Consider the following 25,928-nt stretch of genomic DNA (forward strand, 5'->3'; position numbering starts at 1 on the left):
AGCAAGGATGCTCACCCAGGCTTTTTAGAAGCACCTGAATTTTAAGAGAGTAAAGGAGTGGAAACTACAAGGCCCTTTAAGGCCTAGGCGCTGGAACGTACACAGCACATGTTCTTTGTTCTATTGGGCAAAACAAGTCACTGGCAAACCCAGATTCAAGCAGCAGTTGGAGAGAAAGCAATACCTCTCAAAAGGGAGGAACAGCAAACTCATATTGCAAAGGAGCCTGGAGTGGGGCTGGTTCACTGAGGATCATTATTTAGTCATTTATTACATTTATAGTACATTTAAGATGCATGTTAGATACCCAGGTAAAGATGTCAAGTTGACACTGAGCTCCAAGTGCCAGAGAGGGAAATTTAGGCTGGAGAAATAAATTTGGGACAACACATCAACATACAGATTTGGTGTGTCTCGGAATCATCCTGCCCTTAGGGTTGCCGGCTGCTGTATAAGTCTGGACTGTGCATGAGTTGCGGTACAAGCGGAGTGTGGCCCTCTGCAGCCAGAGCTGGGTGGAGGCTGGGGCAAGAGGAACATTGTGTTTTTGAGTCCACTTCCCTATTTGTGCACAGAGTATTCCACTAGTGTTCTCTTCCCTGCCTCCCCCACTTGATAGAGCCAAAAACATTAGGGATGGTATTAGGACAACTGACCTGCATGCCAAGGACATAGGACAGGAGACTATGCCACTGCCTTGTTTTGCCACTTCAAATCAGGAACCTTAGGAGAAAGGGGCTGTTTGCTGTCATGGCTTTAATATCTGGAGGAAGGGAAAGAAAGAACGGACATGAGCCTAATATTTTTGAAAGAAAGGGGTGATTTCTGAGCCATCCCAAACCAGCAGGAAGGACAGGGGTGATAACCCCAACTTGTTCACAGCAGGAAGCAAAGAGGAGAAGGGATTTGGTGTCGGAGACCATGACAAAGGTCAAGAGTTCTAGTGCTACTTGCCTTTCTATGAGTTACTTTTCCTCATATTAAGTCCTTATGAAAGCTGCCTTATGTCCATGGTTTCTGTAGCTGCACCAGCCTCTACACTTCTGATAGTTCAGGAGGAGTTGGGAATCTGTATTCTCCAATTGCTCCCCAACCTTAATGCACTTAACAAGTGTGTTCTCCACACTTTTTAACCCTCCAAAATCCCGTTTTTAAACTGGTCCTGCTAATTTTTGCATTCTCCCCATCCTTGCTTCCAACCCCAGGGTTGGGGTGAGGTTGGGGTGGGCCATGTACAAGACTTTCTGGCTCTATCTCTCATTTCCTGAGCAGAGCTGGGCTGCACTAATTGACCTCGAGGGTCTCAGCTGTTCTAAGTGGGGTGTTTGTTAGCTCTTGTTAGGCTTGTAATTAGTGCAAGGAATCTAGGTCAGAGGCAACGGGTTGGAGTGATGGTCTCCTGGGGCACGACTAAAGGTGGGGAATAGCAAACAGCCTCCTCATTCTGTGGGTGGGACTTGTGTCACACACAGAGACAAATAGACACAGGGTCACATGCAGAAAGGCGGTCAAACTCTGCTGTGTGTGCATGAGTATGTGCATGAGTATGAGTGTGTGTGTGTGTTCGCTCCTGCATTTACTCGGGTTTCTTTCCAACCTCTCCATATATGGCGTGGCTCTAGAGCAGGCTGGGGATTGGCTGCTCCTGTTGGGAGACAGGGAGGTAGTAAGACAGCAGAAAGAGAAAGGAACCCAGCGTAGAGAAGGGAGTGACGAAGTGGGGGGTGGGGGCAGTAGCTGAGCTTGAGGGTTGCAGAAGTGGGCTGGGACTGCTTGCCTGTGAGGTTTAGATAGAAGAGCGATTCTTAGAGACTCATTTCCTGGGAGAATGAGGCAAATTTATTACTGGCAGAGGGGTTGGGAGAGCGGCTGGGGAAGGAGGCGAGAGCTGTTTCCCCAGGGACAGAGCTCTAGGCTCAGAACCGCATGGTATGTGAGGACCAGGGCAGGAGTTAGAGAAATTTGCACCTTTCTTTTCTCCCTGGTAAACCTATGCTGTGGAGATAGAAGGAAATCAACTCATCAGCGTTCCAGGCCAACACCCCAGACATTCTTCCTGATGGAGGGAGCCGGGACTGCAGTTCCTTTATCCCTCCTCAGGCCCCTGGCTAACAACCTGATGGGGAAGGACAGGAAAAGTTGAGGAAAATGTCACTGAAATGAGAATTAAGATTTCGTTCTTTACCTGCCTCTACCCCTCACCCCATCTCAACTCTGTGTCCTGGGTTCCACCCCTTACCCCGTCTCCCCATCCTAGGGCCTCCGGAGGGCACTTCCCTTTGCTTCATCTGTGTAAGAAGAGAAGGGAGCAGAGCGGTTGGGAGTGGAAAGGGAGGGAGAATAAGTGCACCCTGAAAGTGTCTGGGGGCAGCTGTGTGCTGAGAAAGTTGCCCCACACAGCTACTGAGCCAGCCCATTTGCCATGCATCACAGTTACCTGGGGCACGGAAGGGAAATATTGCAGGCAGAGGGGCTAAAATGATGGAGTGAGGGAAGAGAGGCACTGGGAGGAAGGGAAATGAACGTTAAGCACCTTCCCATCCTCCTGTCACAGTGCCCAGGTTCAATACAAATGCTTCAACAGAACTCATGCCAGCAGCCTACCACAAGGGTGCACCTTAAGCGATTTTTCTAGTGGGAAGCCTGGTTCCATGCTAAGCTCTAAAGTTCTTGAAGACCAGGGACCATGCTTTCATCCCTTCTGGCTCTCTCCTCTGAAGAGAGAGGTCCAGCACAGCCTGTGGCCCGGATCTAGCTAAGTGACAGTGACCCCACCCCGGTGGCCTCATTCACACAGTGCTCCAACTGAGCTAGCGGCTCACTGCCCAGAGTCAAACCAGTAACAGTAGCTGCAGTGGTCACTTTCTGACTGACAGGCATTTTCCATATTGTCCTCACCCATCCAATAGCTCTGCAGCTTGCAGATGAAAAAAACTGATACTCGGAAAGCATGTGCCTTGCCCAGAGCCTCATAATCAAGAAGTAACAGAGTTAGAATTTGAATCCAGATCCATCTGGTTTCAAAGCTGGGCTCATTTCACCACCCTAGGGCCTGGATGTTCCAGTAACTGCTGGAGAACTGGAAGCTGTTGGTTTTAGAGCCTGAAGCCCAGGAGCACAGTGCCCAGCTCCTCTCTTACTGTTGTGAGGTCCCCGATCTTTTTTTTCTGCTTCTCTCACCTGTCATTCTCCTCTCTAGTGTCTCCCTCCATCTTCTGGCTCCCCTGGGAGCCACAGATAATTGACATGTTGGGATACACATGTCATTTGTGCTTTTGTCTTTTTTCATTATGTGGGAGCAACAAGAAAAAAAGAAAAGGAAAAATGCTGGTAAAATACAAAGATAGAGACTTGTATAAAGAAAGCATAATTCTAGCTTAGACTTCAATACTTGTGACAATGGATGGCTCTGCTGACCATGCTTAGGGCTGTGGAGAGTGCAGCTATTTGGAGGACAGGAAGTCTGGAAGCCTGGGTCCTCACCTCATACCCCAAGAGACCATTGAATGACATGAAGGTGGCACTCTTGCACGCTTTCCCTCACTCAACTGGGATACACATTCTTCAAGGAAGAGGCTAGGTAACTACAGTCTAGAGCTGGGGACAATCTCCATGACAGAGTGGCAAGGGACTAGAGAGAGCAAGAATTCCTCTGCCCTAGGGATGGTTTAACAGCAGTGATAAGGTCCAGAGAAGAGCTGTGAAGGAAAGAGATGATTTCTGGAAAGGGGACAGAGGCCCCCATTTTGCTTACATGGGTTGTAGGAGTGACGTTAGAGCAGAAGAATGCGGACTGAAGAATCTGTTTCTCCCACAGGTTTTTTCCCCTCTTCCTCCTATCCCATTTTCCTATAACATCGGGGCAGCGTCATGGCCAGGTCTACATGTAACTTGGCCCCGTTTCCTCCTCCTCCTCCCCTCTTACCTCTAGTGAAGCCCCGCTGCTCTTGGAGGATCAAGCAGCTAGCAAGGCACACTTCAAAGTGGTTTTTAACCCCTCATTTACTTGATTCATGAGACTCTGTCCCCTTCTTTCCCAAAATCAAATTATTCCCTTCATAGCTCTTCTGGGGACCTCACCACTGTTACTAAACCTGATCTCACACACTTCCAAGGAAAGAGTGAACAGTGAGTTGTGTGGGACCTACCACAGACAAGAATGTTGGGAAGCCTGGCAACTTCAGAGGTGGCTGGGAGGGTGGTGGCGTGGGCATCCAGATGCTTTTCTAAAGTGGGGACTTGCTTAGTGATGGAAGAGGTTTGAGGAAGGAGAGGGGGAGGCTACAGGAAACCTCAGCACGGCTGAAAGAGGAACTTGGACAGATGTTTGGTTTTCCCCTTCATCCTACCCAGCTTGCATCACACACCAGTTTCATTCTTAGTTCAGTTCTTCTGTGGGGTCTGTCTCTAGTTCCCCTGTGCTAGGGCCCTGAATCAAATAATGAAACTAGTCTCATCCACTCAAGGTTGGATTTTTTTTTTTTTTTTTTTTTTGAGACGGAGTTTCACTCTTGTTGCCCAGGCTGGAGTGCAATGGCACAATCTTGGCTTGCTGCAACCTCTGCCTCCCAGGTTCAAGTAATTCTCCTGCCTCTGCCTCCCGCATAGCTGGGATTACAGGCGCCCACCACCATGCCTGGCTAATTTTTTGTATTTTCGGTAGAGACTGGGTTTCATCATGTCGGTCAGGCTGGTCTCAAACTTCTGACCTCAGGTGATCCACCCGCCTTGGCCTCCCAAAGTGCTGGGATTACAGGCGTGAGCCGCTGCGCCCGACAAGGTTGGATCTTTGAGTCAAGGTTGGGAAGGGTGTGGAAGATGAAGGGAAGAAACACCTCATGTAAGAAAATCCAGGCAGCTCGATCTCAATCAGAGACTGCTAGGAATGAGAAGCCAGTGTCTGGCTGGGGAGATTTTAATTCCACAAATCCTCCTCAGGGCTGGGATAAATTTCACTTCCATGTGCACGGACAGGTGACACTGGCCTCCACATCCCTACAACTAGAGTTGGGCAGCTGAAACTTCACCCTCAAACTGAAGGCCTGGGGTGGGACATAACAGAAAACACCCTCATCCCCCTCCCGCTCTAAGCTTAGAAGCCCACTGTATCCTTGGGAGCAGCAGTGGACTCCCCGTGCCGTCTTGGGGGCGGGCGGTGTGTGGAGTGGTCAGACTGTGTCTTTACCGTGCCTTCTCTCTCTCTGGCTGTAAAAACTTCCTGCTACTGCTGCGGGGTCACTTCCTCAAACCTGAGGGGCATACGAGGGGCATATGGAAAGTAGGTGGGGCAATAAGGGTTGTAGTGGGGTCAGGCATCAGCAAGAGCAATGAGTTCATTTTTGTTTTCTTTTTTTGATTGAGGTAAATAAAAAAGCTTTATCCAGCAACACGGAGATAAGAGTCTGTCCAACCCGACAAGTTTCAGACCCCACCCTGCCCTCACATCAGGCTCTTCCGGTACTGACTGTGCGGGGTGGTCTGTCTGAGGTGGGAGTCCGGGGTCTGCAGGTCCATCTGTCTGTACAGGTCTCTCAGCTCCCTGACCTCCTGCAGCACCCTCTTTGCCTGGCTCCAATTCGATGATGCCTCTCCCAGCAGCCGTTCCGTCTCCAGCAGCAGCTGCTCTGACTCAGAATCTGGCGGAGACCGAGGGGGGTCCTTGGCCTTTCGCTTCCCATCTCCCAGTCCCTGAACCTCTGCCAGAAGCTCCTGAGTCTTCTCCAGTTTCCTTGCTACCAGGTCCTGGATCCGGGACAGCTGCCCCGGGTTGGGGAGGGCAGGGGTTCGGGGTTCCTCAGCCCGCAGCTGGAGGGTGCGGGCAGAGGCAGCGTCCCGCTGAGATAGGATCTCCTCCAGGGAGGCGCAGCGGCCTTTCTCTGTGGGCGTCAACTTCTTGGGTGCCTGGGGGGTGTAGGTGGCCCCTTTGTCTGTTTTTTCCCAAGGTCGGGAGAGACTGCTTGCCCGGTCTGCGGAGGGCTGGATGCGGTCTGAGTCTGCTCTCCGCCGGCTCCCTGCCAGCTGGGCCACAGACTTGTCCAGGTCAACCCGAAAGCTCTCAGCACAAGAGGTTGGTTCCTCAGGGGAAGGGTCTTCCTCTTGGATCAAGTCCAAGGTCAGCATCCCATCCGAGGTAGAGGTGGAAGCCTGTGGAGGAAGGGGGAATGAGTGGGGAAAGCTGTCATCAGGAGGGATTTTCAGAATGACTGCCTAAAAGATGCAAGCTGTGGTCATTTTCCTCTACAAGCCTTCCTTGAATGAGAAGTACTTTTTTTTAGAGACAGAGTCTTGCTCTGTCACCCAGGCTGGAGTGCAGTGGCACGATCTGAGCTCACTGCAAGCTCCGCCTCCCGGGTTCACGCCATTCTCCTGCCTCAGCCTCCCGAGTAGCTGGGATTACATGCGCGCACCACCACGCCCAGCTCTTTTTTTTTATATTTTTAGCAGAGGCAGGGTTTCACCATGTTGGCCATGGCTGGTCTCAAACTCCTGACCTCAAGTGATACACTGTCTCAGCCTCCCAAAGTACTGGGATTACAGGTGTGAGCCCCCCTGCCTGGCAAAGCCCTCTGCTCTTGACTGAACCCTCCTACTGAATGTGCTGTTTCTTATTCCTTTGATAGTGACTTGAATGTTTCTTCTTCTGTGATTTAGTTTCTGTTACTTGTTTCCCGTATTCTCCACTCTACCATAAGCTTCCTGAGGGGCGTCCTCTTCCTCGGTATTGTGGACTCTCAGCAATTAAACTGCGTCTGATGCACACAGGATGCTCCCCATGGCACAATGACTGTCCTCCTCCATCTGCATCCTCTGAGCCCCACACTTCAGCCCCCTTGCCTTATAATAAAATTTGTTCTCTTATTTCCAGAATACTAAAAATGATGAGTATTCAATACTTAAATATGTTGTTTTAGTCATTCCTCACAGCAGCCCTTCAAGGCAGGCATGATTACTGCCTCATTTTACAGTTGGAGACATGCAACTTCAGGGAACCACACAGGTAGCTGATTACAGTGAGGTTCCAACTCAGGTTCTAACTCCAAAGCCCGTATTCTCTGCATTATACCTGCCTGCGTCTCTCTCTAAAGACTTAAGAGCTCAGAGGCATGAAAGAAACTAGCACGTTGTATGTTTCAGGAGTTCATTGTGATCCTTTCTCCTCCAAACGCCCGCGGTACTACATGTTGTTACCCATCAAGACAGCCACCATACAGTAGCTTATTTTTCATTTTCATGTGGGTATAACTCATTTTCTCCAAAAGAGGGTAACATTACTGGGAGCTGGGACTTTTGAACTCCTAATGGGTGCTGAATAAATCCTTTTGATTTAGATCTGGCAGAGGCATTGGGTGGAAGGACTTCCCTCGCCTTTGATCTTGGCATCAAGGAGGCCTCCCACAAATGCCTCTGGTGGCATACAGTTCTGTCTGAGATGGACTGACACAGAATTGGCCCTTTGGCAATGTTTATTACAGTCTTACATACCACAGCCATTAGGTGTCCCCTTGTTGGGGGGCGGCGGGAGTGCTGGATTTTTGCCCTGTCTCGAGTGGGATGGGCAAGATAGCTGTCCTCCTCAACGGTGACCTGAAGAGATGTACTGTGAGTCATGAGTGCTCTTCAGCGACTCGCTGTCCCAACCCAGCATCCCGAGGCCTGAACATGTGCCCACTCCATTCACTGCTTCTGAATGAATCCATGGGCAAGGGGATTTACTGGACACGAAGGGGGCTCTTTAAGCTGACCCAAGGCTGGCTCCCCCATCATGAAGCGGGGAAGAGGAGGTGTCAGATGAGACTTGGAGAGAAGGTAGAAAGAGATCAGGGCTTTTAAAAGGGCGGTAAAGAAGTAGAGCTGGTGGAGGAGCGAGTAAACGGGGCCTGCACAATCCTCCCCCTTCAGTGGGTCACAGCTGTTCCCTCTGCCCCAGCGTCCCTCCCTCTCCCCACAGTGAGCCCCCTGACCTCATCCAAGATACGGTTCTTGGCTCGGGTGATGGCAGAGTTGAGGGCATTGATCCACGATTCCTTCTCTTCTGGACTCACTGCCAGGAAGATCAGGTTGGGTGCCTGTGAGGGGAAGATTCCTGTTTCAGCCAGGGTTTTAGAGGTGGTGCCTCACCTTGACAATGAAGAAATAAGAGATTATAATCTCACTTTCTCAGACCCAGCTCCAGGAAGGAGAGATATTCTGCTTCCAGAGTCATCCATAACTTAAGGAAACCCAGCTTCTATTCCTGCAAAATGCATAGCTAGGAGGTTGTTTTAGAAATGACCAAGGAAGAGCTAAGAAGGATACTGAATATTAGTATGGTATTAGAGATAATTAGAGGAAGTCTGATGAAGGATAGGTATTAAAATACAAATCTTTCAATGTTTGAAGAAATAGAATGTGACAGGAATAACTTCCCTGGGTTCCCTCAGACAAGATGAATTAGATTCAGAACTTCAACCACCTATCAGGGTACAAGGACAGGGATTTTCTTCTAAGGGATGTAAATATGCACATGTGTGGATGTGTGTGTATAAGACAGAGAAAAATAAAGAGATATATAGAGAGATGATCTTTGTGGCTGAACAGGTTAAAGGGTGGCCTGCCTGGAAAGAAGGAAATGGCTACAATATTCTCAGGTGAAATGATAAAAGCCAGCAGGAGAGCAATTCAGGGACTCTGAGCCAAGATTGCTGAGAGAGAAACTGAGGGGAAGGAGTTCTCCCCTGCCCCCTCCAACCCTGTCCATGTTCCAGCGGCCAAGGTGGCAGGAGAAACATACCGTGTTACCGGGCTGTTTGGAGTGGGCAAGAGTAAACTTGCTATGATTTTTCTTGCTCCTGCTCTTGGACTTCCGGAGCTCTTCACACTTCTCATAGTCACTCAGGTCAAATACCTCTTGAATATTTTTCTCATCTTTTACCTAGGGGAGGGTTGGGGTGAGGTGAGGAGGATAAAATTATTTAGCCCCTCCACCCAGACTGTTAGTTTAGATCATCTTGGGAAGCAGAGGAAGCCTGAGGAGAGGGAGGCACGCCAGGAGAGGAGGGGGCCGTCTGCCCAAAGCCTACAAGGTCCTCACATCGAGGAGGACGCTAGGGCAGCTCCAAGTCTTGAATGTTAAGGTGTGTTTCTGTTTAAACCCCTTCTCTTCACTCTCCTTAGCCAGGCTGCCATTTCCAGAGTCCCACTATGCCTCTCTTCACCAACTGCCCCACTCTTTTCCTTAAAGACACAGCTTACATGTTCTAAAAAGGCTCACGTCCTTAAAGAGACATGGTAGATGGTTGATCCATCGCCCTCAGTAAGACAGACCTGTATGGCCCTTGATGGTCCACAGAAAGAAGATCAAGGCAGGGCCAGTTATCGGGGTGTCTGGAGGGAACAAGGGGCGGTCTCTGGCCTCCCCACTCACATGTGTGCAGTATAGCTCTCCCACCCCACCTTGCTTCCTTCTCTGGTTTGTACAATTATAGAGACTCATCTTCCTTGTTCATTTCAGGAGCATCGCCACCACAGGACGGCAGCCCCGTGTTCAGTTTGCTGAATTTGTCCAGAGAAGCTGAAAACTACAATTACAGTTCCTACCCTTTCCTCCTCCCTCTAAGGTACTGTGACAACCCAAACTAACTCCTCCAGACCTGAAAAGCCATTTATTTCATCCCCCTATCTCTAGGCAAGAATGCACTTAGACTCTCCCTGGAAGACTACACTTTAGACTTGGAAAAAAGTGACTTCTGTGACTTCTTGCCATTATTCCAGTTTGAGTGCCTGGGCCCCCTTTACTGTCAGGAAGCTCTTCCTCCTATCTAAACTTAGCCTTCCCTGCTATAGTCTCCGTCCCGCACTCTGGTTCCACCTTTAGCAGGTTTAAGCAACATTTAGCTCTTAGCACTCCTGCTGAACGTCTCATCGAGGCCACATTCCTAGTGACATTCTCCAACCCCAACTAGCCTTTTCTGAGCACTGCAAAGCAGCTCTAGGAACATTTCTTCGCAGGTTCATCTGAAACTGACCACAGTGTTTTCTCTTTTCCCCTAAGGTGGTGTTCCTACAACTCTGGGACTCTGAAGCAGTGGCTTATGGATTTGTTTTGGCTTGCAAGGACCAAAGTTACAGAGAGGAGACTTAGTTACAAGTCCAGACCGTGCAGTCTGTCCACCCTCCGTGACTTGAGCCCAGGGTTGGAACACCTCAGGAAAAACCTGGTCACGTTTTCCTGGAATGAGAAATTAAAAGCACCAGCACTTGTCTCATTAAAACTAAACAAACAAATAAAAGTAGCCTCACGTCTTCCTTGGATGACATCTACCCACCCTGACTGAAATTATTTTCCAAAACAGTCCCCAACTTCCCAAGTTCTGAAATAGGACTCGTGTGCATGGAGGTGAACTCATCTATCCTCCTGGTTCCTGGAAACCTGGAAGTGGGGAAGTGGTTCTCCCTTCCATTACCCAGACCATCTACAGTCTTGTAACTGCCCATCCTTCTGAACTGCTGCTGGACCTGGAGGCTGATGACAGATGAGGACAGATGTCAGCATGGCCCCATTCAGGTGAGTGACGCCTCATACATCTACCTCCATTTGTTTCAGCAAGGCTTGGCTCCTCCAGGGCCTCCCACTTTCCAGGGTTCCCTGGCTTTGGGCTGGAAAGCGGCCAGAGGCCTTGAATGATTACGGGTGGAAGTAGGACAAGGTGCTGGCAAGGGGTGTTCAAGAACAATTCCTAGAAACACGGGACAGGGATACAAGATGATGCATCATCCCTCCTCTCCCCCTCCTTCTCCAGAGTTGAGACTATCAGCAGAGCCCAGAAACCGTGGAGAGGAAAGTGTTGGGTGTGTGAATGTAGCCAGGGGAAGAGAGTTAACTTACTATGTTTTCCTTAGGGGAAGGGAAGGAAAGGGAGTTATTCTACCTTGCATACAGACTGATAAGGAGCTCTGGGGAGCAGGAGACACTGACAGAGGTCAGCCCTTGGTGGAGAGGGTGGGAGATGGGGTGAGGCAAGCAGTAGGACAAGTATATTCCAGTGCCTGGGAAGATGGACAAAGCCAAGCAGCCTTGTTCTCCACCATATTGTTTTTTTTCCCCCCACATATCTAATTCCCAGAGTCTCATTTGTAACTACCCATCTTCCAAATTAACCCTTCCTTTCCCCTGATTCTTCGTCCTTGACTATAGAAAGGGATTTTTCCCACGCCTGTCCAAAGAGTTGCCCCGAATCCAATTTCCTCCACCATGAGGTCTTCCTAAGGTCTAGCTTCTGTTCTTACACATCAGCCTGTGATCATAAGGTGCTCCAGCCCTCTTTGAGAGAGGATGCCCTTTGAGAAGGAAGAAAATGATTACTATCGAACACAGAAGAAATTCTACGGCAGAGGTGGTTGTGGGAGACCCTGCCTTTAAGAGAGGAAATAACAAAAAAGACTGGTGAAAATTCTGGGAGATAGGGTTAGAAATTTTCTTGCATTAACAGTAAATGATATAGATTATACTCTGCCTTAAAAAAAAAAAAATCTTGGCCAGGGACTGTGGCTCACGCCTATAATCCCAGAATTTCAGGAGGTTGAGGCAGGAGGATCACTTGAAGCCAGGAATTTGAGACCAGCCTGGGAAACATAGTGAGACCCCATGTCTACAAAAAATAAAAAAAATTAGCTGGGTGTGGTGGTGCACGCCTGTAGTCCCAGCTACTCCGGAGGCTGAGGTGGGAGGATTGCTTAAGCCCGGGAGGTCAAGGCAGCAGTGAGCTACGACTGTGACACTGCACTCCAGCGTGGGCGACAGAGTGAGACCCTGTCTCTAAAAAACAAAACAAAACAGAACACCGTGTCTTGATTCTATTGGCCCTGGAGCTTTTCACAAGTGGGCAAAATAAAGCCCAGAGTACTCTGTCAATTTCACTTTTTAACCAGGCCCACTGTAGCATGGAAACTGGCTCCAAAAAAGCATAGTATCAATATGCCTAGTCCCTCTTTCCTGTGCCCTTCCCAGCAGGAGACAGCTGGCTCCATGACCAGTCAGATGGTCCTGACTCATAGAACACCAGATATCCTAGGCTGAGGTCATTCCATCCTTTCCTCTGTCTCTGTACCTAAAAGCAAGGATCAACTACGCTTTTGCCCCCAGACTCTGCTCTTTGGGCAAATACAAACAAGCAATGGATGTCTTATTCCTCTTACCCTTTCACTATTATGTTTTTCCCTTTGATGTGTAGGAAGTTCTCCCTGATTCGTAACTAGAGTTTCCTGCAATTAAAAAGTTCGGGGAAGACAGGAGATACACTTTGACACTTGTTTTTTTTTTTTTTTTAAATTAGAAAGCCAGAAAATTGTGGAGAAAACTTTCTGGAGGATTTGTGATTGGGCAGAGGTAACTCTTAAAAATAAATCCTCCTGGCCAGGCACGGTGGCTCACACCTGTAATCCCAGCACTTTGGGAGGCTGAGGCGGGTGGTTCACTTGAGGCCAGGAGTTTTGAGAGCAGCCTGGTCAACAATGCGAAACACTGTCTCTACAAAAAATACAAAAACTAGCCAGACATGGTGGCACCCACCTGTAGTCCCAGCTACTCCGAGGATGAGGTGGGAGGATCACTTGAGCCTGAGAGGTGGAAGCTGAAGTGAGCTGTGATTGAGCCACTGCATTCCTGCCTGGATGACCGACCAAGAAAAGTGCCCTCACCTCACTCCTAAGACTTTCCATCACCAACTTGCTAGTTTTGTGTAAACAGCTAGGTTTCAATACCCTTAAGAGGGATCTCTTTGGCTGTGGCACAGCTTAGTTCTTCCCTAGATGCCTCAGTAGATGTTCTTTTAGATGAGTACTTTGTCTCAGGGTGTGTGTGTGTATGTTTCAATACCATAAAAGGTTTTATTTACCTAAATATAATCTACTGAATAAGGATGTCTACTGCAGAAAGCAGAAGAGGTTAGAACTCAGGGAGGACTTCCCAGTTAGCCCTGGGTGAGGGAACACAGAATACCTCCCGTGAGGGCGGGAGGAAGGGCCACTCTAACCGGTACACAGGACAGTCTTCCAGGCTATACTGACTGCCTTTGGACAGTCACAGAGGCAGGGAATGGGATGACTTCTAACCACTGTAGGGGCAATTCTGATTTCTCCACATTAGTACACGTTATTGATCCCAAGACTTAGGGAAAAAATGGAGATGGGTCTGGATTCAATTATCATAGCTCAGGTCTTGACACAGTGTAGACTGTGGTTTTCATGGTTAACTACACAGCCAAAGCTATCCAAAGACATACAGGGGTTCTTAACTCCATTTCTCTCCCTTGTGATACAAATGGAGGGGTGGGCAGGAAGTGGGTAGAAAATGGGTTCCTTGCCTTTTTTAAATGGGGTGGGGGTGGGGAACAGAGAGCATACTGGTTAGGGACACTGGCTTCAACGAAAATAACTGCCATTCACACACCCGAGGTCACAGGGGCCTGACGGCGGGGTGCGTGTTTTCTGTGATTCAGGGCGGATGTGCCACGGACAGGACCTGTGCACGCTCCTGCCACAGACAGGAAAGGGGAGGCTGGCTGGGTTAAGGTAGGGGGACAGGAAGGGGTGGCGAATAGGCTAAACTGTTTCAGCAGAAATAGAAAAGAAATCCTATATGCAGGAGGCCAGGTTAGGGTGGGAGGCAGCAAGGGACACTTAGAACTTCTGGGGCATCTTGGGAGGGGCTTATCATTGTTGTTAGAAAGGTATTTGCAAACAAAAAAACACTGAGTAAGCGGCCAACTCAACTTCTAATTCTCACTCTGGTCTTCTCATTAAAGGGTGGCCTTTCTCTGCAGATGAGATGGGGGTAGAGAGGAGACCACTGAACATGCCTTTGGAACAAAACGGGGGTGGAGTAAGCTAGGCGAGCCCTTGTGGAGTGACAAAGTGGGGGCTATGAGAAAACGGAGAGTTAGAGGCAAGAGGCACCCACCTCCTTCTCAGAGATGTAGAGCTGGTCCCCTTTCAGCACCACATAGCGGTTTTTCCAAATCTCCCTGAAAATCCCTTTCCCGCAGAATTTCCGGACCCAGCCGACCTTCTCGGGCGGTGCAGGCTGCTGGTTTCCATCCTGAGGTCCCTGCCCCAGGACAAGATGAGAAGCGGGCGGTTAGGAGATTCCAGCCGGGGCTTCCTCTCCGTCCGTCTCTCAGGACCGCCTCGGCGGCCCAGTCTCCTCCGAAGGCTGCGGCCGGGGGGCGGGGGGCCGCCCCAGGTTCGCTCCCACTTCGGAAAGGTTTTCACTCCGAGGAACTCCCCCCGCTCCCCTCCCCCGCTCCCGAATAAACAACCGGGGCTGCAAGTGGCAGGGGCGCCGGCCGGGCGCGGAGAGGCTCCCGGGTTCCCTCCAGGCCCTGCGCCCCCGCCGCCCCGTCCTCGCCGCGCGGGGACTAACGGCGTTTCTCTGGTTTTCTCTCCCATTGTCTCCTCGCCACGGCGGAGCGCGAGGCAAACGCTCGCCCGGCGCCCGGGGGCGGGGGAGGTGCGGGTCGTGGGGAAACTCAGCCAAGTTGAAGCCCCCCGAGGCGAGTAAACAAACAAAAGCCCCCGCGGGCGCCTGGCGGGGCCGAGGCCGAGGGGACCGGGCCGCCGGGGCGGGGGCGCGGCCGGGCCGGGGGTCTCCCAGGCCGCCGCGGCGCCGACGGAGCGGGGGTCGTCAGAGCGCGGAGGCGGCGGCGGCCGCAGGGCGGGCAAGCGCACTCACCCGCTTGGCGGAATTGTTCTTCTTCATCATTCCCAGCGGGCGCGGGCGCGGGGCGGCGGGCCGAGGGGCGGCCCCGCGTCGGGGCCTCGGCGGCACCGCGGGGGCTCCTTCCCCGCGGGAGGGCGTCGGAGCTGCCCCGGCGCCGCCGCTCCTCCCTCGCGCCCTCCCGCTCCCGGACTCTCCCCTTCTTTGTAGCTCCGGTTTCACTCAAGGCCGGCCTCCCTCGCATTCGCACTCGCACACACACGCACGCCCGCTCCCCGCCCCTCGGCGCCCTCCATCCCGGCGCCCACGCGGCCCGGGTCCCCGAGCGCGCCCCCGCCACCCGCCCGCCCGGCCCAGCGCGGCCGCTCCCCCGGCCCGGTGCGCTGTGGGCGGCCCAGTCCGCACCCCGCAGCTCCATCCGCGGGCCGCTGACGTTGCGAGTTCAGAATAAAGGGCGAATCGCGGAGCCGCAGCTCGGGCGCTCCCCCCGCCCCCCCGCCTTTGTTTCTGACTCACGGAGGGGGAAGAAGGCGGCCACGGAGGGGGAAGAAGGCGGCCTCGAAGCGGCTGGAGACCGCTCCCCAGGGGGCAGGGACCCTCGCTCCGGCGGCGGCTCGGGCGACACGCGGAGCCCGAGAGACCCGGCCGCCGGCCGCCCCGGGGCCCAGTGGGCGGGCGCGTTGGATAATGGAGAGACGTGCGGATTCGTGAAGACTGGAGATCGCCAGCCTCTACAGCATCGCCTTACCCGACCAAAAACAAAAACGAGAGCGGGAACCGGGAGGGCGCGCCACCCACAACCCGCATCAGGAATTCACGCTCCTAGGTGCTAGGGTGGCCTGGGCAGGTCAGATGCTGGGGGAAAGTTTTATGCTCCGGAGGGGATCGACGTGTTGGGGGATGGGGTGGGACAGAAGTTGCTATTAATACACGTTTCTTCCAGCGTACAATGCCTCAGGCCTTATTGTAGCTTCAGGAGAATAATCCTAAGGATGAGGCGGATTTTATGATCTCCATCTCACAGGGAGAAAACGGAGACTCAGAATAGCTGAGGGATTTGCAGACACAGTGTCGATGCTGGCTTTTCAGACACAGTGTCAATGCTGGCAGAAATAGAACTCTGTCTCCAAACCATTATCCTTTATACCAAGTGGCTTTCAATATAAGTTCCAGGTGAGGCTTAAACTTCCTGCCACCTGGGTATCTTTTCCCGCTATACTGATAGGTAAAAACCCCACCCTCTCTACAGCGCTGGAGCCCAGTGGAGGGAAGGGCTGAACGCCCAGAGAATGCCCGGACTAGAGAAGCCTCTGCTGATCCCTCCTACAGCAGATCTGCCTCAGAGCCTCCAGGACACATCTTAGTAACTTCATGTCTTTTTAATATATATACGTGTGATGGAAAAGGGGAGTGAGAAACCCCGCGCTTGGGTACTGGTTTCATCACCACTCTGGGCTTTGGTCAAGTCACTGAATTTCTTTAGGCCCGCGTCCCTCCACGTATTAAGTGGTGAGGGATGAACTGCCATTTTTATCAACAAGGAAAGCTAGGGGAAGATATGAGATGACCTCTGAGAGTCCTTTGAAGATACGTGTTGTCTTCCAGGGCTAATTTTGAAATCATAATAAGCTAATAAACACATTGCCTGGCATATGGCAAGCATGCAGTAACCACAAAATGAATAAAAATCCCTGGCACTGAGGAGCAGGGAAAAGGAAAAATCATTTTTCTAGAGATGTCTCAAGATAAAAGTGTTGGCTAAATTTGTGGTTTGAATAGTGGAGGCTCTTTTGACTTTTTCTGGTGTCTGTCAAATGAAGGAGGGGCTCCCTCTCTTTTCCAGTTCCACCTTTCCTCCTAATCCAATGATATTCCTCTCAACTTCTTTCCATTCACCATACCAATTAATTCCACGATTTTAGACTGACACAGAACTTTATCCTTTCAAAATGCTCTTATATGTCATTTCTTTACACTTTTAATGCCACCTTGTAAGGTATATAGAGTAAGTATTAATATTTCCATTTGGAAAATGAGGAAACAGGGCATGCCAGATCAACTGACTTGCCCAAGTTTATACATCAAGTTACTGGCTAAATGGATTAGAATCCAGGCTTCCTGACTGCAGTCTCCTCTTCAGATTTTGTAACCCCCTCCCATGGGCATGAGTGTGCACACACCACGTTCCCCAAACCATCTTGTCCCCTTTCCACCGTCTCTATTTTCTAACCCCCTGTTTAAAGAGCGATGAAAAAATAATGAGCAAATCCAGGGTGTCTTCATATGTGAGGATGCAAAATGTCCAAATGTACTGGTGAGGAAATAGCCTGCACGATTTTTTGAGGGCTTGCTGGACAAACACACAGGAGTGGTTTAGAGTTATCATTTAAATAGATTCTGATTTATGGGAAAAAAGTAATTCATCATTTGCCCCATCTTCCTCCTTTCCCAGTAGTTTCTATCAGTCAACAAATATTGGGCTGCGTGTGGTGGCTCACGCCTGTAATCCCAGCACTTTGGGAGGCCGAGGCGGGTGGATCATTTGAGGTCAGAAGTTCAAGACCAGCCTGACCAACATGTCGAAACCCCATATCTACTAAATACAAAAAAAAAATTAGCTGGGTGTGGTGGCACACGCCTGTAATCCCAGCTACTTGGGAGGCTGAGGCAGGAGAATAGCTCGAACCTGGGAGGCAGAGGTTGCAGTGAGCCGAGATTGCACCACTGCACTCCAGCCTGGGCAACAGAGTGAAACTCCGTCTCAAAAATAGATATATAGATAGATAAATAAAACAAATATTTGAGTGCCTCCATGCAAGGTCCAGGGTTCCTTTCGTGCCTCATCAGATAGGTGCCAGAGCATTGTGAAACATTAGGCAGAGGGGCTAATGAAAAAGAAAAACCCTCTGAAGTAATTTTCAGATTCCACAGCAGATGCATGTGGGCTGCAGAACCTTCCCTGCCTGTCTGCTCTCTTAAGATGTTACATAAATCTCTGGTGTCCTCTCTTTCTCTCTGCCCTGCTCCATCCTGTGATCCTGCCCCTACTTTCGTTCACCTGTTCTCCCTTTGTCCTGTCACTCACCCCTTTCCACTTCCCCTGGCCTATTCTTGAAGCTGGTTTGTCTCACCAGGTGAACCTCATGGCACCTGAATTGGGATGTAGGTGGGACTGTTTTCCAAAGACCAATGCTTAAGTGAGAAATCTGAGAACGTATGTGTTCCTATACACATTTTTATAGCGCTGTCTCCTCAGCGCTCCTCAGTGAGCTTGACACTACACGCACATAAACCACAGAAATCACTCTCAGCCAGTTTCTGTCTGTGGTGAAGATAAGACACTGGGAGGACCTCATGATGGGGGTACCTCCCTAACAACATCTGAGGATAAGACGTGACTGCTAGTAGCTGTATTCTATAACGGAATATTTTATAACTTCACTTAAGGGAGAAAGAAGGGAACTATTAGAGATAAAAACTTGTCAACTGCTGCTTGCAAGTTTACTGGACAGAAACTGTTATTCAAACACAGTTGTCTAAAAACAAATATCCTTGGCTTTTGTGGAGTAAATGGAACACAGAGGTTTTGACCAGGGCATTTCCACCTATGGGGGAGAGGATTATTAAAAGCATACAAGACCTTAATTAAAGTGATGTTTTTAAAGGGCACAAAAATAAAGGGCCAGTACAAATGGAATCAGCTCTGTAAATCTTACACAAAAATACGTGTCTTTGATTCTTAATAAAGAAATGCCAACTTCTGACATCAAACACCCTGATGGTAGGGCTCATTTCTTAGACTTCTTGATATTGTCAGTTGAGTAGGCACAATGGAAGCAGATGAATAATGAGGAAAATGACATAAGGAAGGTCTCTGTTTTTGCTTTTTTTATTCCACAGCGTTATCTTGCTGATAGGAAGAGAAGCACAGATATTCCTGCTTGGAGGAGGGAGTTTTTCATATTCTAAAAGGCTATATAACTTGTAAAATGCTGCATTTAAAATACTCCATCCCCAAGTGCAGGCTGTCTTAAATACTTATAAAAAATGAAGAAGAAAAAATTACCCAAAGGGACCCACAAAAGCAAAAAAAAAAATAAAAAATAAAGAACTTGGATTTTACTTCATGAGTGCGTGTAAAGAAACAACAGCTGAGGCCGGGTGCAGTGGCTCACGCCTGTAATCCCAACACTTTGGGAAGCAGAGGCAGGTGGATCACGAGGCCAGGAGTTCAAGACCATCCTGGCCAAGATGGTGAAACCCCATCTCTACTAAAAATAAAAAATAATAAAAAAAAAGAAACAACAGCTGAGAGCTGGGAGGAGTGGAGAAAAGAGAGGGACAGAATGACCTTTCAGCTTTTCCCTCTATTTTTTGAACTGCTTATTAGTGCAATGATTAGATGTGCAATGATTAAAATGATTAGTCCAATCATTTTACATGTGACTCTGTAACCCCAACTTAGAGACAGAAATTAATCTTATTTACTATTAGCCAAATTTTATTAAGTGATTACCGTATACCAGTGTTTTAAGCACTTTTCATGTATCATCTCATCTCATTTAATTCTTCTAAACCTATGAGGAAGGTTCTATTTTATAGATGAGAAAGCTGAGCCACAAAGAGGCTAAATAATATTCCCAAAGCCATATAAATATGACATAGGTTTGACCCTTACTGTCTGATGCTAGAGAATATTTGTCAACATACAAGTTTACACACACACACACACACACACACACACACAAAACAGGGAGGGATTGTGCTTTGGTATTTTTGCTATGATGATTTGAGGATGCCTTAATTTCCTGGCAATAATGATACTATCACTTTCTCCTGTTTTCAAGAGAGGTGAAATTGACACTAGAATTTATTATTTGCCTTGACATACTTTAAATATCCTTCAGGTAGAAGTAATGCCTTCATTATGTTTGGTGTGAAACCAGCTCATGTCCCACCTCATAAATTCCCATAAATTAGCCTCAAAGAAATAAAACTAAATCACTCATATCCTTTCACAAAATGGATTTTTATTGTGGTCATACATGGTTTCTCAGTGCCACAGAAAATTGCTATGTAGGGACAAAAATTTTTTGGATGGCTCTGTAAAGAAACATGGTAGGTTTTCAGAAATGAGTTGTGCAGGAATGTGGTTAATGAAAAGCAGAAAGGGTTAAGGGAAGAGAAAGGAAGCCAAGGAATGTGGTATGTACATCAAATGATTACTTTTTAAGCCCCTCTAGGCTCTGATAACCCTTTCCCCAAGTCAGATCCCAACAAAATTCATCAGTAACTGAAGTGATTGTGCTAATAGATACATAAAGACTACCGGAGAAAAGTGGGTTGAGATGGGCTCAGACTTATTGTTAGGACAACTCTGGGAGTCTTGTGTCTGTGCCAACCACGTATCCGTGGGCTACCTGGAGATGAGTTCTAACAACCAGCACAGAACCCAAAGCTGCTCTCCAACACCTTTGTTTAGTAGGGAAAGCCTGTAGTGGGGACAAGAGAGGAAGCTGTGCCCTTCCCCCAACCACCGTTTCATCTTCTGCTCGCTGACCTTGATGTGACTTGAGAGCTCTCCTTGCTTCGGCTGTGCAGTCCAGAAGCCAGAACTTCCTCTAGGAAACTGATAAGTAGTTTGAGGTTACTTGAAGGAAAAAACAAAAGCATCTCCAAAAATAGAATGTCTTGCTCTGGACATCTAACCAGATGAAAATATATCATGAATAGTAGGCAGGAGGTACTGGTCTGGTATTTAGGTATAGAATGGAAGCATCAGTTGAGCACTACAACATCCATACTGCAAGGACAGTCCTTCTGTGCTCTTCCCCTGGGTCTTCATTTTTTTTTTTTTTTAGAATTAAATTTGTAAGATCTATTAAGACTAACATTTCAAGTTTGAAGTTTCTATTTAGGATCCCAGAATTTTTAAGGGCAAGGCCACTATATTAACTCAGTACCATGTTACATCAGCACCTGTTATCTGTACTCTTGAAACTGTCTCAGAGCTTGTATGTTGTCTATAGTTTCTTTCTTATCCAATCTACTCTCCAGAGTGGCACCAGAGTTACTTTTCTAAAATGCAGATTACAGGCAGGCGCGGTGGCTCAGGCCTGTAATGCTAGCACTTTAGAAGGCTGAGGCGGGTGGATTGCTCGAGCCCAGGAGTTTGAGACCAACCTGGGCAACAGAGCAAGACCCTGTCTCTAATAAAAAAAAAAATTAAAAAATAAAACAAAATACAGATTATATCCTGTTGTATACTCTCCCTTCTTCTGCTTTAAAACCTTTCTTTTACTTATGGAAAATGTACAGTTCAAGGCCTTTCATAATGTGCCCTAATAAAGAATACTTATATTCATTTTGTTCTGAGCACTGTTTAAAGCCATGTGTGTGTATATATGCATATATGCATGTGGCCCTGTCAAACAGATGCTACTATTATCCTCATTTTAAAAAACAAAGAAACAAAGCTATAGAGGGGAGGTTAAGTGACTTGCCAAGGTCACAACAGCTAGTAAGTGGCTCAGCTGGGATTCAGACCCAGGCTCTAGATTCTGTGCCTTTCAGCATCTTGCAATACTGCTTCCCACTTGTCTGTTCCATCTCTCAGAGTGCAGCCTCTATGCCATCCATGCCCAACTACTCACTGTTCCTAAACACGTCATGAGCTTTCCTACCTCAAGTAGTTATTCTTACTATGTCCTATGTTTGAAATGTAGGGCTATTCTTTCTCTGCTGAAATCTTCTTTTTTTTTTTTGAGATGGAGTCTTGCTCTGTTGCCCAGGCTGGAGTGCAATGGCACAATCTCAGCTCACTGCAACTTCTGCCTCCCAGGTTCAAACGATTCTCCTCCCTCAGCCTCCCGATTAGGTGGGATTACAGGCATATACTACCATGCTGGCTAATTTTTGTAGTTTTAGTAGAGACGGGTTTCACCATGTTGGCCAGGCTGGTCTCAAACTCCTGGCCTCAAGTGATCTGCCTGCTTCAGCCTCCCAAAGTGCTGGGATTACAAGCGTGAGCCACTGCGCCTGGCAAGAACCTTATTCTTCAAGACTAAGGATTAAAAGTCACTTTTCTGGCCAGGCATGGTCTCATTCATACATACATACATAAATACATAAACATAAAAGTCACTTTTTCTGTAAAGCCCTTCCAGACCCCTCCATGCTGAACTAATTACTGTTATTACTTTATTCCACTCCTATCTTAGCACTGTATAATTGTTGCCAAGACAGACTGTGAGCTTCTTGGGAGGTAGGGGGAAGTCTTACTCACCTTAGATCTCCAGGGCTTAACACAGAGGTATCCAATAAAGTTATGCTGAGTAAATGAATAAAATAGCTACCCATTGGCAAGACAGCCTTCTTTATAATATAAAAGTTATTTGGATGGATGGGTGCGGTGGCTTACGCTGTAATCCCAGCACTTTGGGAGGCTGAGGCGGGTGGATCGCTTGAGCCCAGGAGTTCGAAACCAGGCAGGGGAACATAGTGAAACCCCATCTCTATAAAAATTACAAAAATTAGACAGGTGCCTGTAGTCCCAGCTACTTGGGAGGCTAAGGCAGAAGAATTGCTTGACCCGGGAGGCAGAGGTTGCAGTGAGCCAAGATTGTGCCATTGCACTCCAGCCTGGGCGACAGGAGCGAAACCCTGTCTCAACAACAACAACAGCAACAACAACAAGTTATTTGGATGCTCAGGACTCTCTCTCAGAGAAGACAGATATTTAAAAGACAGAGGACTGGAGGAATGACCAGTTATTACCATTGTTTTACAGTTTTATTACCATCTTGCATTGAAAGATTCTGGGCTTGGAGAATTTAAATTCCAAACTCCTTTGCAAAAGAAAAAATTGCAAAGTAGAGGGAAAGGAGTAGAAGCTAAGTTCATTTGTTCCTCTATGGAAATACAGATATCTTTGGCCTGGCTTTTTGGCCAGTTGGACTAGACACAATTGGAGGTCAGAAAACAAGTGTTAGGAAATGAGGTAGCACTGATTTTTTTTTGAACAATAACACAACAAGTCTTGATGACTTCTAGAAAGAATGAAATAAATGTGCTGGGAAGCCCTATAGGAATTTTATCAGGGGATCTTTGGTTCATTTCCAACTCTGCTACTAAGGGAAGAAATAAAGATCCTCCTCTGTATATCAACAAGACCCCACGTTCCTGACTATAATGAGAACACACTTACTATTTATATTTACCAAGCCTAATTTTGTTTCCTAGGGCCACTATGACTTAAAAAAAAACTATTTGGGGACTCTAATGAGTCATTGCTCAGAATGCTTAAAAAATTATGGCGAATGAACATATTGCTAGCTGTACCCCAAATTTAGACTATGTTTAAAAACAAAACAAAAGAATAATTTCTCTTTCTAAATTCATTTTAAATCAATCTCACTTAAAAGCAAACTCAAAAATCCCCTTCTCCGTTGGTGCCATAGTCCAGTTCAATTCAGTTCAATTCAATCCAATTCAACAAATGTTTAATGAGCATCCATTATGAACTAGGCGTTGAACTAGGTGTACAAATGTACACCTTAGTTATGATTCCTACCTTAAGGGACTCTCAGAGACAGATACACAATCACAATCCAATATGAGTATAAACAGAGGCAGTGCCAGAAACTAACAGAGTGGATTAATGCTACTGCTTTTTTTAGTTTGTGCTGTCATCAAGGGTGTTTTCCTGACTCCATGTATAGAAGGAAGGTGGGTGGAAAAAAGCAGAACCCCAACCCTGATTTTAAAAAGTCAACCTTGAGAAGTCTTGAGTCACACACTGAAAAGCAAGCTTCTCCACTTACATCACTGGTAAGGGACTAGAGACCAATGTTTATAGGATTAAAAATATTAATTACTAAAATAATTCAGCTGAACAACTGTGTTTCTATTCCTAAACAAAGCTATCATACTGTAACAAAAACTATGTGTGTGTATGTGTATATAATTTAAGGATATGTCTTCCTCCTTTTTCACTATACTCCACAGGTAAAAATTACATGTGAATTTCTTATACCAAAGACACCAAGGGGAATCTAGAACCTGAATAGTGTTATAATAATAAAAAAAATGGAACTTGTGGGGAGCAGAAAAATAGAAAAAGACTTTCAGGAAAATAATGAGAAAAACCCCAAGATATTTGTCTTAATGGAGTAATAAGCTCCTAATTACAGCCAAACACTTACTTGGAGATGTTAGGAGTATGGGAGTGGGTAAGGCAGAAGGATAAGATGAAATTATTAATAGCTTAAAACACTGAAAACGCTCCTCACCTCTCAACTTCCATGGCTTGCAGTTTTCAGAGACACTGCTATGTTTCATACTTCTTTGCTTTTGCACCTGCTATTCAAAGGCTGTCCCATCCATCTCACACTTTGTTTGGTGGAACTATGCATCTTTAAAAACCCAACTCTCACATTATTACTCCTCTAGGAAGCTTTCCTCAACTGCATTGCTTTCCCCTTAGAGTTACGTACTCATTCTTCCATATCTTGTAAATATACTGTGTTGTAATTTATTTGTCTGTATGTCCATTTTCCATGCAAGCTTATGAAGCTTTTAGGGGCACAAGGATACATGAGTACATTCTCTTTGTAAAAGTTCTAAACATATACCTCGTCTTCCTTGACCCTCCTTATCCTCATCACTCCAGAAATAACATACTTTGATCAACAAATATTTACTGAGTGTCTACTATGTGCTAGGCACTGTTCTAGAAGCTGTGAATACAGCAATGAAGAAAGTAAAAAAAAACCCCTCTGCTCTCATGGAATTTATATTCCAATGGGAGAGAAGGAAAATACAATTAATTAGTAGTTAATAATAATAATACAATAATAATGGTGTACACATATTACTACATGCAAAGTACTGCTCTAATGGACAGAAACCATTCCACTTTAAATACACACACACACACACACAGACACACACACACACACACTAGAAGTGATGGAATTGGGATATAATCCCAGGCAATCTGGCTTCAGTTTGTTTTCTTAACTATAATGCTATACTGCCTCTTTGTAATATGTTAGATGAAGAAATACTATGGGAAAAGATAAAGCAGGTTTAAAAAAGGAGTATTGGAGATGGTAGTGGTGTGAGATTTTAAAACTAGTGACTGGGCTGGGTGTGGTGGCTCACGCCTGTAATCCCAGCACTTTGGGAGGCCAAGGCGGGAGGATCACTTGAGGTCACTTGAGGTCACGAGTTTCAGATCAGCTTGACCAACATGGTGAAACCGTGTCTCTACTAAAAATACAAAAATTAGCCAGGCGTGGTGGTGCATGCCTGTAATCGCAGCTACTTGGGAGGCTGAGGCACGAGAATCGTTTGAACCTGGGAGGCGGAGGTTACAGTGAGCTGAGATTGCACCACAGCACTCCAGGCTGGGCACCAAAGCAAGACTCCATCTCAAAACAACAACAACAACAACAACAACAAAAATAAAATAAAACTAGTGACTGGCTGCCCATGGTGGCTCACGCCTATAATCCCAGAACTCTGGTAGGCCGAAACAGGAGGATATTTTTAATCCTATTGCTTGAGTCCAGGAGTTCAAGACCAGCCTGGACAACATAGCAAGACCCTCTACAAAAAATTTTAAAAATTAGCCAAGCATGGTGGTGCACACCTGTAGTCCCAGCTCCTCAGGAAGCTGAGGTGGAAAGATCACTTGAGCATGAGCCCAGGATTTAGAGACTGCAGTGAGCTATGATCATCCCATTGCACCCCAGCATGGGTGACAGAGTGAGACTCTGTCTCAAAAAAAAGAGAGTTAGGTAATAGCTTTTCTTGAAGAGGAATAAAATGCTACCATAAAAAACATCCCCCCAAAACAAAAACAAAAACTAGTACCCAAGGAAGGCCTCCCTGAGAAACTGACATTTGAGTCAAGACCTGAATGAGGCAACAGAGCATGTATCTGGGAAAGAGCAAGTGCAAAGGGATCAAGGCTCTGTATGTTTAAGGAACAGAAAGAAGGTTAGTGTGGCTAGAGTGAAGTGAATAAGGTGTTGGATAGTAAGAGGTGAGAATGGAGAGGTAAGGAATGGGTAGAGCGGGCTATAAGGAGAGACCATATAAGGCCTGGCATGTCATTGTAAGAATTTTGGTTTTTACTTTGGGTAAGATGAGAGACATCTGGAGGGTTCTGCAAAAAGATGTGACATACCCTGAATGACACATTTTCACAAGATCACCCTACTACTATATT

At 47.4% G+C, this 25,928-nt stretch overlaps 2 protein-coding genes and 1 long non-coding RNA gene across 7 annotated transcripts in view; 1 reads left to right on the top strand and 2 right to left on the bottom strand.

The window, feature by feature from the left end:
• Positions 1–10,155, top strand: part of LOC117975206 (uncharacterized) — a 30,062-nt gene extending 19,907 nt beyond the window's left edge. The window contains exons 2-3 of the long non-coding RNA XR_010112567.1: positions 9,491–9,596; positions 10,031–10,155. This is a non-coding gene — a long non-coding RNA (uncharacterized LOC117975206). The remainder of the gene's footprint in view (positions 1–9,490; positions 9,597–10,030) is intronic.
• On the bottom strand, positions 5,329–15,403 carry PLEKHO1 (pleckstrin homology domain containing O1). 4 transcript variants are annotated; one of them, XM_063605620.1, is made up of 6 exons: positions 15,209–15,403; positions 13,937–14,083; positions 8,771–8,911; positions 7,962–8,066; positions 7,483–7,584; positions 5,329–6,144 (listed from the first exon to the last, which is right to left on the bottom strand). In XM_063605620.1, exons 5-6 carry the CDS (start codon positions 7,489–7,491, stop codon positions 5,440–5,442), a joined length of 714 nt encoding a protein of 237 aa, XP_063461690.1. In that variant the 5' UTR covers positions 7,492–7,584; positions 7,962–8,066; positions 8,771–8,911; positions 13,937–14,083; positions 15,209–15,403; the 3' UTR covers positions 5,329–5,439. The 4 variants fall into 4 exon arrangements, with proteins under 4 accessions (XP_063461690.1, XP_034790348.1, XP_034790355.1 ...); XM_034934457.3 differs by lacking the exon at positions 15,209–15,403 and adding an exon at positions 14,708–15,080; XM_034934464.3 differs by lacking the exons at positions 8,771–8,911; positions 15,209–15,403 and adding an exon at positions 14,708–14,945.
• A 4,299-nt stretch (positions 15,404–19,702) lies between these two features.
• Positions 19,703–25,928, bottom strand: part of VPS45 (vacuolar protein sorting 45 homolog) — an 87,206-nt gene continuing 80,980 nt past the window's right edge. For both annotated transcript variants that reach the window (XM_003817318.7, XM_034934436.3), the window contains exon 15: positions 19,703–20,321. In XM_003817318.7, the coding sequence (XP_003817366.1) occupies positions 20,234–20,321 (88 nt within the window). In that variant the 3' untranslated portion in view covers positions 19,703–20,233. The remainder of the gene's footprint in view (positions 20,322–25,928) is intronic.

This window comes from Pan paniscus, chromosome 1 (assembly GCF_029289425.2).
Source record: "Pan paniscus chromosome 1, NHGRI_mPanPan1-v2.0_pri, whole genome shotgun sequence".
Classification (NCBI taxonomy): domain Eukaryota; kingdom Metazoa; phylum Chordata; class Mammalia; order Primates; family Hominidae; genus Pan; species Pan paniscus.